The sequence below is a fragment of the Cupressus sempervirens genome, chromosome 11 (assembly GCF_028749045.1).
Source record: "Cupressus sempervirens isolate cs-2001-9-10 chromosome 11, ASM2874904v1, whole genome shotgun sequence".
Lineage (NCBI taxonomy): Eukaryota > Viridiplantae > Streptophyta > Pinopsida > Cupressales > Cupressaceae > Cupressus > Cupressus sempervirens.
The window spans coordinates 376,692,097-376,708,263 of NC_143128.1; the positions used below are offsets into that span (position 1 = coordinate 376,692,097).

The following is a 16,167-nucleotide window of genomic DNA, read 5'->3' on the forward strand; positions in this document are numbered from 1 at the left end:
TCTTCTTGAATAGACTGGATACCATGTTAAAATACATCGCATTTAAATGGTAGGCAATTTAAAATTTATTTCAACTGTTATCTCTAACTTTATAATGTCTCTAATGTAGAACTAGAATATGAGATCAAAATTAATGTTAGTATGATAATATTTTGATACTTGATAAGGTAAATAATATTAATGTGTTTTTCTTGTACTTGCACTTTTCATTTTCAGTATTTTCCAAGATCTTGTTTTTGTGTGTGGTGTGTGTGTGTGTAATGGTGCCATTTCATAACATAATGTGATTAGAGCGATGCTCAATAACAATGATGTTTAATATCCATGATACTACTATTTAGTCATCCACGATAGCATTTCAAAATATATTTGTGGTAACATCCATGATAGCATTATTGTTGTGGTACTATACATGATAGCATTTCAATATATTGTTGTGATAATATCCACAATGGTATTTCAATGTACTATTGTAGTAATAGTTGTTAATGCAGGAAATTTGATTGATCAATGCATAGTCCATATCAAGAAAAATATGCATAATGTGAATGTGTGATTGATTACACATAATAAATAATCGATCTTACACAAATAGGTTTGATAAATATCAATGTCATGAAATTATCAATAATTAATTGATAGTACAAATAATGAATGTTTGAAGATTGCATTCATCAATTTGATTTTTTCGACTGACCACAAATCAACACTTTGAGAGTCTAATAAACAAGATTTAACATGGTTAATTTTAGGATGAAAGATGTGCCACAACTAGTCAAATTGAGCTAGGAGGCACAACCACGCTAGGAAGTTATGACTAGACCCTCTACTTTTCCCCTAGTTTTAACTAGAGCTAGGGAGAGGAAGATGTAAATTGTGATATTGCTATCAAGATTTAACTGTGTGATTTTGAGTCAAACTCATTGGCCCATGTTTCATGAGTAGTGATTCAACATGAATCCATCTCTCATGAGAATAAATGAAACACTTAGCACTCATTGGATCTAGGTGATGCTCATAGGGGTGAAACACCAGGACTTCCTGGGAGGTCACCCATCCCAGTACTACTCCAGCCTGAGCGCACTTAACTACAAAGTTTTCTCCATGGTTAAACCCAAAGCTTGCAACCCCATTTGCAAAACCTTCACCAAGTGTTGTGTCTTATGAACCATCCATTAGAAAGCCCCTTAAGCTCATCAATCGATAAGTAGGAGATAATTTCCACAACAAGTCAAATTGTGATATTGCTATTAGGATTTAACTATGTGATTTTGAGTCAAACTCATTGACCCATGTTTCATGAGTAGTGATTCGACATGAATCTATCTCTCATGAGAATTAATGGAACACTTAGCACTCATTGGATCTAGGTGATGCTCACAAGGGTGAAGCACCGGGGCTTCCCAGGAGGTCACCCATCCCAATACTACTCCAACCTGAGCACACTTAACTACGGAGTAGTACTGGGATAGGTGAACTCCGGAAAGTCTCGGTGCTTCACCCCTATGAGCATCACCTAGATCCAATGAGTGCTAAGTGTTCCATTTATTCTCATGAGAGATGGATTCATGTCAAATCACTACTCATGAAACATGGGTCAATGAGTTTGACTCAAAATCACACAGTTAATTCTTGATATCAATATCACAATTTGACTTCCTGTGAAAATTATCTCCTATTTATCGATAAATGAGCTTAAGGGGCTTTCTAATGGATGGTACATAAGGCACAACACTTGGTGAAGGTTTTGGAAATGGGGTTGCAAGCTTTGGGTTTAGCCATAGAGGAAACTCTGTAGTTAAACGCACTCAGGCTGGAGTAGTACTGGGATGGGTGACCTCCCAAGAAGTCTCGGTTCTTCACCCCTGTGAGCATCACCTAGATCCAATGAGTGCTAAGTGTTCCATTATTCTCATGAGAGATGGATTCATGTTGAATCACTACTCATGAATCATGGGTCAATGAGTTTGACTCAAAATCACACAGTTAAATTATGATAGCAATATCACAATTTGACTTGCTGTGGAAATTATCTCCTACTTATCGATTGATGAGCTTAAGGGACTTTCTAATGGATGGTTCATAAGGCACAACACTTGGTGAAGGTTTTGGAAATGGAGTTGCAAGCTTTGAGTTTAACCATGGAAGAAACTTCGTCATTAAGCGCGCTCATGCTGGAGTATTACTAGGATGGGTGACCTCCCGGGAAGTCCCAGTGCTTCACCCCTGTGAGCATCACTTAGATCCAATGAGTGCTAAGTGTTCCATTTATTCTCATGACAGATGGATTCATGTTGAATCACTATTCATGAAACATGGGTCAATGAGTTTGACTCAAAATCACACAATTAAATCCTAATAGCAATATCACAATTGACTTGTTGTGAAAATTATCTCCTACTTATCGATTGATGAGCTTAAGGGGCTTTCTAATGGATGGTTCATAAGGCACAACACTTGGTGAAGGTTTTGCAAATGGGGTTACAAGCTTTGGGTTTAACCATGGAAGAAACACTATAGTTAAGTGCACTCAGGCTGGAGTAGTACTGGGATGGGTGACCTCCCGGGAAATCCCAATGCTTCACCCTTGTGAGCATCACCTAGATGCAATGAGTGTTTAAGTGTTCCATTTATTCTCATGAGAGATGGATTCATGTTGAATCACTACCCCTGTGAGCATCACCTAGATCCAATGAGTGTTAAGTGTTCCATTTATTCTCATTAGAGATGGATTCATGTTGAGTCACTGCTCATGAAACATGGGTCAATGAGTTTGACTCAAAATCACATAGTTAAATCCTAATAGCAATATCACAATTTGACTTGCTATGGAAATTATCTCCTACTTATCGAAAGATGTAAATTATTTTGATAGTGTATTCCCTTACAATTTTACAAGGACAATTTGCTATTTTAATTTTTCTTTAAACTATTAGGCTACAGCCATTAACATTTTACACGAGGACGTCATTTTGTACCCAATTTGCATTTAAACATATCCAGACTTAGCTTGTTTCTTTTGTTTACTTATTTACTAACTCATTAGATGCATGTCCTCACTGAATTTTGCAATAAAGTGCATTTCTAAGTAAACTTAAGCAACTTCCTTTGCAAGGAATTGCCAAGTACAAATATTTCAACTACCGTCTGATGTATCCCATTATTTCTAATCAGAATGCACAAGCTGACCCCATTATTTCTAATCAGAATGCACAAGCTGACTGCTAAAATTTAAATTCTCAAAAATGGGAATTCAGACCAATGAGAAGTTCTCTGAAAAAATTTCACCATGCCATTTACCAAAAGGTATTATGTATTCAGTTTCCATGAGTGAAAAACTGTCTAAGAAACTCTAAATAAGAGTTTTCAATAATAAAACTTGGGAGTGCAATTGACAACCATTCTATAGTGCGTTCTACTCGGATATTTAAAGTGAGAACCATAGTATCATTAGACCTTGGATAATCAAATTATTTCTCTTGATTGGCATACCAGATTAACAATTTTAGAAAGAGGTAATTTTACGATGGACATCTTTCAAATTCATTAGAGGAAAATGAAGGTTCCCCCAGATATTCAATCCAATTTTCCATGTTAAATAGACTTGCAAATTTGATACCCTCAAGTTCTAATGCACTAGATGGCGCTTCACTTTTTAAATAAGATAGTGCAAGTTCCATGACTAAATATACCATCGATATCATTGTTTTCTCGAAGAATCCCTTTGATAAGCATATATGAATTAGTTCAAATTTCACCATAATCAAAAGTTTATCTTGTATCATCAGTCATCATTTATCGCAAGCCACTTTGCAACCAATAGTACACAAGCCTGTAGATGGTTAACAATCCCAAATTTATACAACATAAAAGCTCATCACAGCCTTCATACTGACTTATCAAGCCTGTGCATTTTTCTGAGCAACATATTTCTTTTTCTGTCGAAGAATTTGCCTCCGATGTGCACGTCCGCTTTTATGCTGCTCCCATTCATGTGCTCCCCGAAGAACACGATCACAATCCTGTCAGTACAAATTAACCCAAAAAAGAGCACCTCAGACCTGTATTCTGAACTAATCTCCATAACAAATGTATCACAAAAAATCAAAGCTGACCTCACAGACATATTGTGTCCATAAATCTCGACCTTTATCTGCATCTGTGGAATCAACTCTGACCACATCCTTTGAGTTTGAGGCAATTGCATTTTCAGATAAAAAGGTTTTTACCAGATTTATGCTAGTATCAACCACCATTGTTTTCCAAAACTCCAGTGATTCAGCTGTAAAATAAAAACAAAATAATTTACAATCCTAACTAATGATAGACAAAAAAAATGAAGGTCTATGTAATGTACTGGTTGGTTATAATTTATTTACATCATTACACCCTAAATAAATCACACTACTCTTTAACCCAAACACGGCCCTACACACTACAAAGATCATAACTCCAGGAAGCTCATTTGGCTTGTTAGAAGAAGCAGACCTTTCTACGATGAGTTATCTGGGAGCAAGGCAAGAATGTTGACAAACACTTCTAGATAAAGATGAAATTGAGACAATTTATTTTTAAGGTTCTCTTTTTTTCTTTAAAAAAAAGTTACTCATAAAATGAAACCGAGCTTATGATTACAGAAAAGATGCCAAGGTCCAGTAAGAATAATAACCATCGGAAAGATCATGCAAAAATTAAAACAGAAGTGTACAAATTACTTACAAACTTTAATATTTTAACTAAAAAGAACCCAAAAAGTCTGGTTCCTAAACCCAAGCAATAAAATGCTCATTAGTCATTATCAAAGCTTTTGTTGAGGAGGAAATCCTCCCTAGCTTCTCATATATAAGCTGAAGCTATTCAAAAATCAATCTAGAAATGCATTTCACTTGAAACGATGTGATTCTTGAATTTCATCTTCAGGGAACAAGCTGGTACAATATTTATAATTCCACAATATCCCGTGCAAGTGAATGAGACTTTCAACATATATTTGAGATTAGGCAAAAGAAAAAACAACTGCAAATATGGTTCAGTCACTGTACAAGTTTCTGCAAAAGGCATCTTCAAACCCACATAACCCTAAGTTATGTGACCATTTTGGTCAAAGACAATTACAAAATACCATGAAAGAGTAGACAGTGGTAGTCATATATACAAAACTTATTTGCATGGGAGTTATAGTAGGGTTTGATCACCATTTAGTATGTGTGAGTAGACATGAGGTTTTTGTGCCAGGAAACAAAACATTAAGAATTGGTTAGTTTGGTTTAGGAGAGTAAGGCACAAGCTATATAAATGTTGCTCTAGAATCCATGGTGGATCATTCTAATATATTATCTACTCGTAAGATGAATGTTGTAAGCAGAAGAGTGTTATAAGTTTGGCATAGGGAAAGAATTCGAAGACAGCAATTATTTTGGGAGACAGTATGAAGATAGCAGCACAAATAATATACAATATAATACATTTGAAAAAGTAAAAACTAATAATAAAAAACTAGTAGGAATAAAATGTAATTTATCTTTGAACAGTAAATAGCTATAAGCATACTTGGGATAGACTTACTACATATATTACTTTGAAGCATGGCATCTACGAGTTCTGCAAGGTTTGTGCACGGTTGTGGGTTCATGTTTGCTACTTGGGCATCATCTTCTCCTTCCTGCTCAATAAAAGGATGCTCATAAAAGGAAGTGGCTGTTGGGGTTTCTACCTTTATTTCAATGAAGCATGTTTAAAATGAGGATAACTTTTGAATCCTAGTCAAGATATGTTATTTGATGCCATTCTAATTGGTGTGGTTGGAGAGGGGGTTTGGGAGGCCATTGTTTACTTTTCTTCTTTTCCACTAGTGATTTTTGCTAAAGCGTTGACTGCCTTTGCCAGCACTCTATTATTTTTGACGATGTTATGATCACTCAGCTTCCTTTAGCAAGTAAAAAATGTGAGTCGGTTGAGGTTGTGACAGGTTTTGTACAAGTCGAATCTCTTGCATGATGGGTTTTTGTTCATTCAGCTCCCACCTTCATACATAAACTTGAGAAGATTTCCTTTACTGATTTTTGGGCTTGGAGATTTGAGAGTAAATGCATTATGTTGAATTAAGAGAAATTTGTACATTTCATAATTTATAGCTGAATTTGATTGATCCCCAAGCTTGCAGGGTTTCCAAAACATGGAAACCAATCTGTTGTGTTGTAAACGTACACATGCCCTAAACGGTAAGTCCTCTTGTCCGCTACTAGCTAAGATTAGTTTGGTATAATTTTTGTAGGTTTGGAAATAATTTTGCAGTCTCTTTCCTTGAGATGAGAAGGATTTCATTTTGTCAAGATTAAGAGTGAGTTGGGGAATGAAACTGATAAAAACAATCTTCTCTAAGCATGAGAGTGAAGGATGAAAAATTTATGAAATCATGGTATAAAAATAATTGAAAATAATTCAATACTCGGAAAAAATGAAACATAAGTAAAAATTCCAAGCTTGAGAAGGAAATTACATCAGGTTGCTGACCTTAACAAAAGAGGGAAAATTCTAAAATCTTTGGAAAAAGTTGAAATTCCAAAAAAATCCTTGTCAAGCTTGTGTTTCCCCTTCAAAACCTGGCTTCAAGGCAAGATTTACATGAAAAATCTTTATCAAGTTCGAGTTTCTGATTAAGAGTTCCAAGTTCATGATTGATATTTCATGATGAAGCCATGATTCCATCAAGAAATGCAAGAAAATATAGGACATTGTCGAATTTCAATTTTACTCGAAATCCCTTGTCTGATACAAATTTTTCCTTCAGAATCCACGACTAAGTCAAATTTCCACCAAAGAGTCCAAAACAAATCACTAGAGGAATCACGTATAGCACACCTTATAAAATGCAGTGCATTCGGTAAACTTTTTAATGTGACCACTATGACCAATAACGCTAGCACGACACATCCTCCGATAATGCATGGGCTGGGGGGGAGAATGAACCTCGTGACCTCGTGCTCCATACAAAGAAGCTCTCACCAATCAAGCTAGGCCCCCAGCCTAACATTTCCAAAAATTTGAGAAGCAAAAGAAAAATGAAATAAAAATTAAAATCCTTGATTCAATATGGAATTATACATTTAACATGAAAAAAATCCAAGGTTCAAGTGTGGGAATGCATCCTTGAGTCTAGATCATCATTTCTCATGCACCCTATTGTCTAGTACTAGTCCTCTCATCTACCCTATCGTTTGAAACTCTCCACATCTCAAGTGAATGTGTCCTTGCGACTATCTAAATCCAGCCAAGGGAGAGTTAAGCCGATTTTTTTTTGTAATGTCCCTTTTAGGGGGACATTGAAAATTGATTGACAGCTCAACAAAATATTCAAAATGACTTTTTCGAAGCTTCATGAGAATTAATATAAGTTGTTTTGTTGATGTTGTAGCTTCAGTTGGATTCTATGGTTATTGGTTAAACATTTCTGCATTTGATTAATCGTCAGTTAGACATATCTACTCATATATATATATATATATAAAAGAGAGATGTCTATTCATGAGACATGACTCTTGTACTCCTATATGTATATATATATATATATATAGACACACATTTGGATCCGCACTTGGAAAACACATACAACACAAATAGTGCCATTACATTTGCAGTGATCCTACTTAAATCAACGTAGTATCAGACTAGGTCCGAATCAAGGGAAACTATGTTGATCTTATTTGCACTTGGTAATCATCTATAAGATATTACGGAATTATACAGAGCAGCATATAATATATTGACTGGAAGAGAATCGAAAGACACGACAGGAAATTCAATGAAGGTTGTATAAAGGCACACAATCAACAGCCATTCCAGGTAGGGTTCAAACCCATTCTTCTAGAGGGTAGACGATTCACTTCAGCTCATATTCCCACACCTAGCAATGAGTCCAAATGCTGCTATGGTTCCCAAAGGTAAAATATTTTCCTTAATGTCTACAGCCACTGTGGCTGCCCAGACACAAAGATAGCAGGTGTCAAAATCTGATTTTGTGCACACACAACCAAGTATATATTTCCTCCTTCCTAGCTGTATATTCTCAAGCCATAGTTGCCAATATATGCAGTGTCATTCGTTTCAGAATGGACCGGCAATTAGCTCTTTATATTCACTACACATTTACTCCCAAGATTCTCCTTTCTCATCCATAAAAGTAAAAAAGAATACTAGCTTGAACTATAGGAAAGATTTCCGGCACTCGCAGACAAGATTACCTCAGTTGGGGCACCTTTCTTCTGAATTCTGAGCAAAGTCATCTCTGAAGAGATTGGGTTTCCCTCCAATACTTGGTTCTAATGGATTTCGTCCCTAGAAGAATCCAGTCACTGTGTTTCAGCACCAAGAATAATAAGAAAGGGGAAATAACAAGGTGGGTCACCCGGAAAATAGAATGCTTATTCCTATACTGAAGGGACCTAAAACATAAATCATCCCGGTCAAAGCTGGTAAAAGTCGAGTGGAAGACAAGTTAAGGAAGGTAGTTGTTAGAAGAGGTTGAATAAGACCGAACAGGAATTGACATCCCACGTTGGCAACCCCAATAAGAGTAAAGGGAATATTAAACAACACACCGATGTCAAACTCCATTCAAAGATAAAGGTGGCTTTAATTTTTTATAAATAAAAGGTAAGGAAGCTATGATAAGGTAGTGGTTCCATTGTACCAACCGATTAGGAGGAAGGAAGTAAAAGCAAACCGATCCAATATAGGAATATATGATTAAGCAACAATACATATATAAGGTTATTACAATACGAGGAGATATAATAACCTTGGACATAGTATAAAAAATAATATAAGGATCTAGTGGAAGCCATTTTAAGTGAGAAAATGCTAGAAGAAACTACAAATAAGACTTTCACATGCATGAAGAAAGAACTCACATTACAAAGGATATCATTGGATAGTTGCTCCAAAAAATGAGATGAGTATTTTTTATTATGATTATGTCTTGAGAACTACCTTTATTTACCTTTTTTTAGTTAATCTCTTATTTATATTTCTATATGTACTATAAGAGCTATTTGTCTTGATCTTTTCCTTTCTCTTTGGGGATGTTCTTGCAAGAAAAAAAGGATTGATATCAGATTCAGAGGGAGTCTGAAACTTCATCAAAGGCAACATTGGACAAGGAGCTCAGAAGACTGATATTCAGAGAGTCTGAAAATCTGTGTGTGACTCCATTATTTTAATGGGCCTAACCCCTGTGTACATCTTGAGGAAGTGACAAATTCCAAATAATTATCACATGTATTTGTAGAAGTTATTGAAAGGTGACGATCTTACGGTAACTTAATCTTCTATTATGATGTCTAAGCAAATCATGATAGATTATAACTTGCATGGTGGATTAAGTTCCTTAGACAGACCATGGCCTTTTATTGTGATAGAAATCTTATGATGTCTAAGAAGATCATGATAGATGATAACTTGCATGGTGGATTAAGTTCCTTAAACAAACCATGGCCTTCTATTGTGATGGAAATCTTATGATGTTGAGCAATTCATGACAGATGACAACTTGAATGGTGGATTAAGTTCCTTAAATAGACCATGGACTTCTATTGTGATGGACACCTTATGATGTCTAAGACAGATCACGATAGATTATATCTTGCGTGGTGGATTAAGTTCTTTAAATAAAGCATGAATGTTTCTATGGTAAGTATTATTGAGGATACATTATCAAATGTACATTTTTTAGTACTAGGTTAATATCATGTGACTTAGTATTTTGAGGCCATTACTCTTCATATCATGAGATGATACTTAAATGATGGATATCTTCTGATCAAAGATATCCTTCAAACATGTCATTCCTGATTTTACATTGAAGTAATTTTACATCTTGTTTTTATCCTCCTTAGCTAAGAGGGAGTGTTGATGTTGTAGCTTCATAGATATTAGATTCCACAATCCATTATAATTAACATAAACATTTTATGGGTTCAATTGTGTATTTATTTTTAGCGTTGACATTTTGGATGACACTCCATGATCTATCATCAAGATGAATGAGAGCAATAGATGTAACAGAAAAAATGAGTTGCAGATGTGGACTAACTTAGGAGATAAAGGGAAAACAACATGCACAAGGAATGAGACGAAATAAAAAAAACCTCCAAAAATAAGATTAAAAAATAAATGATGACCAAATACAAAAAGGAGAGAAATTAAAAGTAATTAATAAATAAAAAGAAGAAAAGAAAACTAGTAAGGGCAAAAGACATTAAAATCACCAATAAAGAAAGAAAAGTCAACAAACCAATAAGAAAAAGTAATTGAAAAACACGATATAAAAAACACCTAGTGGTAAAACGAAGCGCTAATAACAACATAAAAAAATAATTAGTTCTTTATCTTGTTACTAGAAGCGAAACCAACAACCACACTATATCAACATATAAGTGTCTATATCTATGTATAAGAATATATATACAAACACCAAAAATAAATGTAAATGCAAATACAAGAATCCAAGTATATAACAATAGAACTATATATAAAGATATATAATAATAGAACTATATAAAAAGATATATATATTGTTACTAATATTGTCTAATGGCAATTAACTTAGAATAACCAATTTATTGATTAACATAGAGACATGTCTCTTCATGAGACATGACTCTTCTACTCCTATATACACACATTTGGATCCGCACTTTGAAAACACATACAACACAAATAGTGCCATTACATTTGCAATGATCCTCCTTAAATCAGTATATTTTTATTTTAAACATGGTTTTAAAAAGAGTCAAAGAAACATGTGGAGGGGAACTAGAGTCACTGCATCGGGCTTTAAAAGACAAGTGTCAGATTCATTTGACCATACTTGGTATATGTTGTTTATTACATTTCTCTCTTGGAGAGTTTTGTTAAGCTTCAGCTTTCAGCAGATTTAAGGGTGGTAACACTCGAGCTTAGAGGTGGTGGACAAAAACCCAATGCCTTGTTAGAATATATAGTCCACTGATATAACTGAGAGGGTGGGAGGTGGGTAGGTGAATCAGTTATCCAACTATTATCACAATTGTCAACCTTAAACAAACTTAACCATATGAGTAATATAAATTGAAACCACAACTAGATACTCATACACAATAAAACCAAATATGTTAACTAGGGAAACCCTTGATCAGAGGGAAAACTCCAATGGATAGTACCCACAAGATGATGTACTAATATAAATGTTCCTTGTTAGAGGATGGACCCTGTTAGGAGTCTATGAATACATTCAATACATATGAGTTGCTATTAGGAGACTTTGAATCTTTGTTAGGAGAATTCAACTCTATTAGGAGTTGTGCCAACCCTATTAAGAGCTGTGAAAGACAATTGGACCCATTGCCCAAATAGCTTCAAGGGCAAGACCAATGCACCCATTGTCCAAATGATCTTTGTATTATCCTTGCAAAATAATAGAATTGTATTGTGTTGTTCCTTCCTCTTTCTCTGTCCTGTCAACCAGACTTTTGCTCCTTCTGATCTTGTAACCAAATCACAAATCTCGCATCTACTAATCCCTTAGATCACTTACATGCATTCAGTAAGAACTCTAGTCCTTTTTGCACTTTGCACTTCATACAACAATGGATACACTTACAAACAAGGAAAACATCTTTCCTTCATACCATATCTTCATAATAATTCTTTGAGTCGGCCTTGAGGCTTTGCCAATTAATTATTATAAGATAATTAATTAATTACAATTACAATAGCACTATCGGCTCATAGTCTATACAAAACTTCACACATGCAATACTAAGGCTTGCGCACTCGCTAACGTCATTAGTTGACTATCCTCTATCACTACCTAACTGTGCATCTTCTTACTACATCTTAGATGTAATCTAGCAGACAAACATCAGGAACTTGTTCGTGTCAGTTTTGTACCACTACATAACATATAGGAATTGAATATTTGATATAGAATACCAAACACTCAACCCTCTCTTGAAAAGTAAATACTCATGAAGAACATGAGAAAAAACTCCAAGGTTCCTTACATCTGTGGATACTAACTCAATTATACTAATGTGATTTGTTGGTTAATCACGTAAGCGGGCTTACGTTATTCATTCAAGGATGTTGAACTTTTGTTGTGATGGTGATAAATCTAGCTTTGCAATGTATATGAGTGCCAAATAATGTTGATCGTGATGATGGAGGCAATGTCCACCAATGACTTATACCTTTCTAACATTCTTCTTGAATTAACTCCAACCACTAAACTACTTGCTACTTTACTTCTTCTCCTATGAATGGAAAGGTTAGCAAATGGGGATCAAATCAGATGAAAGCTTATCAGCGGCTCTACTTCCATAGATGCAATGATTCAAGAGAAAAAATGCTAGATTACCACACAAGGCTTCCTAACAAGCCGCTAGGATGCTAGTGGCCTAGTTTATAGATCCCTATCAAACATCCACTAATATCACCATAAAACTATCCATCTACTCTTACTCTTACTCTTACTTAACAACTTTCTTGAAATAAAATCTACTTTAACAACTTTAATTGAATTTAACTCTAACTATTGGAAGTAGAAACCATGCAATAACACCAAGTGTCCTTAATCACCATGCAAGTCACAACAATGATAAGAGAAGCAATTTTGGTATTATCTTAAACAACAATTTTCTTCAACTCTTTTAGTTTTTAACTATTGGAAGTAGAAACCATGCAACAACACCAAGTGTTCTTAATCAACATGCAAGACACAACAATGATAAAGAGAAGCAATTTTGGTATTATCTTAAGCAACAATTTTCTTCAACCCTTTACAAATGAGAGCAAATGGCCTTATATAGGGGCCAAAATTACAATCAATAGTAAAGGTTAAGAGGCAAAATCAACAATCCAGATCAAATCCCAGAAACCCTAGTTAGGGTTACCACCCCATCGGCCAATGAGAAGATGCCACCTCATCAATGAACCAATGAAAAAAAGAAAAAGTGGCAACCAATGAGAAGGCACCAAAATGGTAGCCAATCACAATCAGACACCTATCTTGCTCATGAAGGAGAAATTGCCACTTGGGCTTACATCAAATGATCTTCTAATATAATTCTACCCTTTTCTTTCATCTTTTTAGCCCAAGCAATGAACTTGGCTAGCCTGTCGTCGACTTCCTTCATGGGAGAGCAAGGCGTGTACTTCATCTTGAGCTCAACTGTATTCATCATGTTGCTCGATGCTTGCAGTGTCTTCTAATGATCCTTCTCATATTATTTCGCATATCTAATAAAGGCACTGAGGGAGGCAAGGGTGCCCAAATGCTTCTTGATGGCAACCTTCCCCAACTCATCCAATCTCGACCCAAACTCTATTTTGTTGACGTTCTCCTCTTTGATATCTTCAAAATCAAGTGCAGCCCCAACATCGCTCATAATGGTCGAAATGGATGTGTCAACGCCTAGGCTATGTTGTGCAATCTCATTCTGTATCTCCTCAGGTATCCTCAATCTGATGGTCAAAGCAACAAACCAAGACTCCATTATACTCATTCCTCTTTCATCTACCAACTTGGTTCTTTCCAAATATCTCTTCAGTAAATTGGAAAGAAATGGCCATCTTGAATTATATCACTGATCCAATGCTTGATTTCATGCAATTGAGCTGATATCTCTTCTATGTTGCTCCCGCTATCTTGCTGAAGGGCTACCTGATGCAACTGTTGGATAGGCTAACAATCTCTCCAATACCTGTATTCAGCCTCCAACTTTATAAACCTCTCGTTTGCCTTCCTCAACCTTTCTTTAATTGAAACCATTCCTTCATGGATCTCCTCACACTCCATGTCATCCGTGATTCTTCCCAAGTTATGTTCTACTATCTCATACTCCTGGGCTACAATCTCATCCACCTTGCTAACCTTTAGTATAGCAATCTGAACTTTTCGATGACCCTCATCATCACTTTTAATTACCTTTGCCACCATTTTGCAATTTGTTTCTGTTTCTCACTATCTTCCTTTCCCACTAACCCTTGAATATCTTCACTATTCAGACAGTCATCACCTCACCTCTTGGCATAAGCATTTGCCTTAACCACAGTGGTGCAATGCATCTTCCTAAATTTGGATTTGGTTCGACTAGCAAAGCATCACCAACTGTCTTGGGCACATGGCTTACTTAATATCAATTGGCCTATCCTCTTCTTCACTAGTGACTGTCATACCATCTCCATGTTGGTTATCCGAGACAGGAGAGTACCCAGTACTATCACTGTAACTACTTAATTTCAAATCAGAGCTCACCTCTACTGAGACCCTTTGTCCACTTGTATTAACCTCTTGGCTCCTAGTCTCAATTATGCTATCCCTTGACGATGCTGCATTCTGTCTCTTTGTTGGAGGCTCGTGATGCTCTTTCCTTTTCTCAACCTCCGAACTTCTCTTCTTGCTCTTAAATGCTCTTTGTTGTTGGCTACTACCCCCACCTTTCTATCCAATTGACTCTGTTGGACCTTCTTTCTCCAGTTTCATCTTCTCATAAGTAAGGCATACCTTCCGACTTTGTAATTGCCTTAACTTCTCATTGTACCACAAGTCGGTATGTAGATCAACTATCTTTGTAACTACCTCTAAGGAAGGGTCTTAATGATCATTCCAATCCACTAGACCCAATTTTTTTCCATCCACTGTATCATAATCTTCTCTTAGTACATTTTCATCATCTTCCAGTTGATTGGGAATATCAAGGCCTCTCCATCTAATTGCCCTCATTATGCCCACTAACAATCTTGAGAAAGCTAGCTTCCTCACATGAAAGTCATCCTGTGCATTGGCACAAAAATCTTCTATAGTAGGAATATGTTTGAATGTGTTTTCGTGAGATGCCTTGAAAAGACCATTTGGATCAAATCTCTGCCTTGCTATATACCATCCTAGATGATACCATTCTAACTCCTTCGTAGCTACAAAGGTGACAAGATTAGGGCAAGTATCATTGCCTATTCCAAATGAGAAGGTAATCCCTATCTCACCTTTAAGTTTCATCATTTTTTCATCATGTTCAAGTTGCCTAGCCAACTCCATCAAAATTATCTTGTTGGGTGGGTACTTTGGAAGTCTCTTGGGACAAACTATACTTCCTACTACTCTAATATATGTGAATTCTAGAAATTGGATGAACCAACTCCCATACTTCTTAACTTTTACTTCCGCTTCCAATGAGAGCCTCCTAGCAAGTGTCCCTTGTAGTATCCTTACCATCTTCATGGCAAAAGCGTCATAAAACATCTTATAATCTTTGGTGTTGTGTAAATTAAGCTGTGGATAGCACTCGTGCACCAAACATTGCCCATTGCCAATCACTCCTAAGGCCTCAAGTCCACGATTTTGATATAGTCTCACAATCAGATAGAAAAGATAAGATCCCATATAGAATTGCTTTTGAATTTGTATTGTCCTTAGTTGCAACTCTAAATTTTCACTTATAATTCTAGCCCAATCAAACTTTCTCTTTTCATTTTCAATTTCATCAATAAAGAAGTACATCCAATTTTCAAATTGCATACCTTGAGCCATGCCCATGATCCGGCTGAGAAGCACAATAAGGTTGTCGTATTTTGATTTGAAATTTGACATAGTGAGCTTTGACGACTTGGTAACTCCCTTCTTGCCTTCGTGTAACCAACTTTGCTTTAAATGAATGAAGTAAGCCTCCTAATTATCCTGAAAGAATTTGGTTGCCTGATCCATCATTACCAATATCATGCCTCTCTCTTCCCTTCATCAAAAATGGACTTGGTCACAATATCAAACCGGGATGCACATTCCATTACCAATTCCAAACAAGGCAAGGTAGGAGGGAAAGCCGCCATGTGTACAATTCCGCTCCTGTAGATCTTCTTTGCCATGGGGGACTGTCCTTCCTTCAATCTATCATTTAACTGTACCATATTCACCGTGCCGATATTGGTATCACTTATTTGCCTCACATTCGAAAAGATGGTGGTCTTAGGCATCATGTCTTCCTTCTCTTTTTTGGTATTCGTTCCCTTTGAGTTCTTGCTTGTACTAATATCTACCATCCTAAACACTTATTTCTGCCCTTTCGTTCTAAATGATATGGACTACACTTATCAATCTCCAACCTTCTTTCTATCAATGGAATCTAGCTTATTTTT

General features: G+C 35.9%; 1 protein-coding gene across 3 annotated transcripts in view; it reads right to left on the reverse strand.

Annotated features, from left to right (window-relative positions):
* Positions 1-3,679: 3,679 nt before the first annotated feature.
* Positions 3,680-16,167, reverse strand: part of IPT2 (tRNAisopentenyltransferase 2) — a 101,142-nt gene continuing 88,654 nt past the window's right edge. For all 3 annotated transcript variants that reach the window (XM_089808750.1, XM_089808748.1, XM_089808749.1), the window contains 2 exons: positions 4,116-4,282; positions 3,680-4,022 (listed from right to left, as the gene is read on the reverse strand). In XM_089808750.1, coding sequence (XP_089664876.1) covers positions 3,900-4,022; positions 4,116-4,282 — 290 coding nt within the window. In that variant the 3' untranslated portion in view covers positions 3,680-3,899. The remainder of the gene's footprint in view (positions 4,023-4,115; positions 4,283-16,167) is intronic.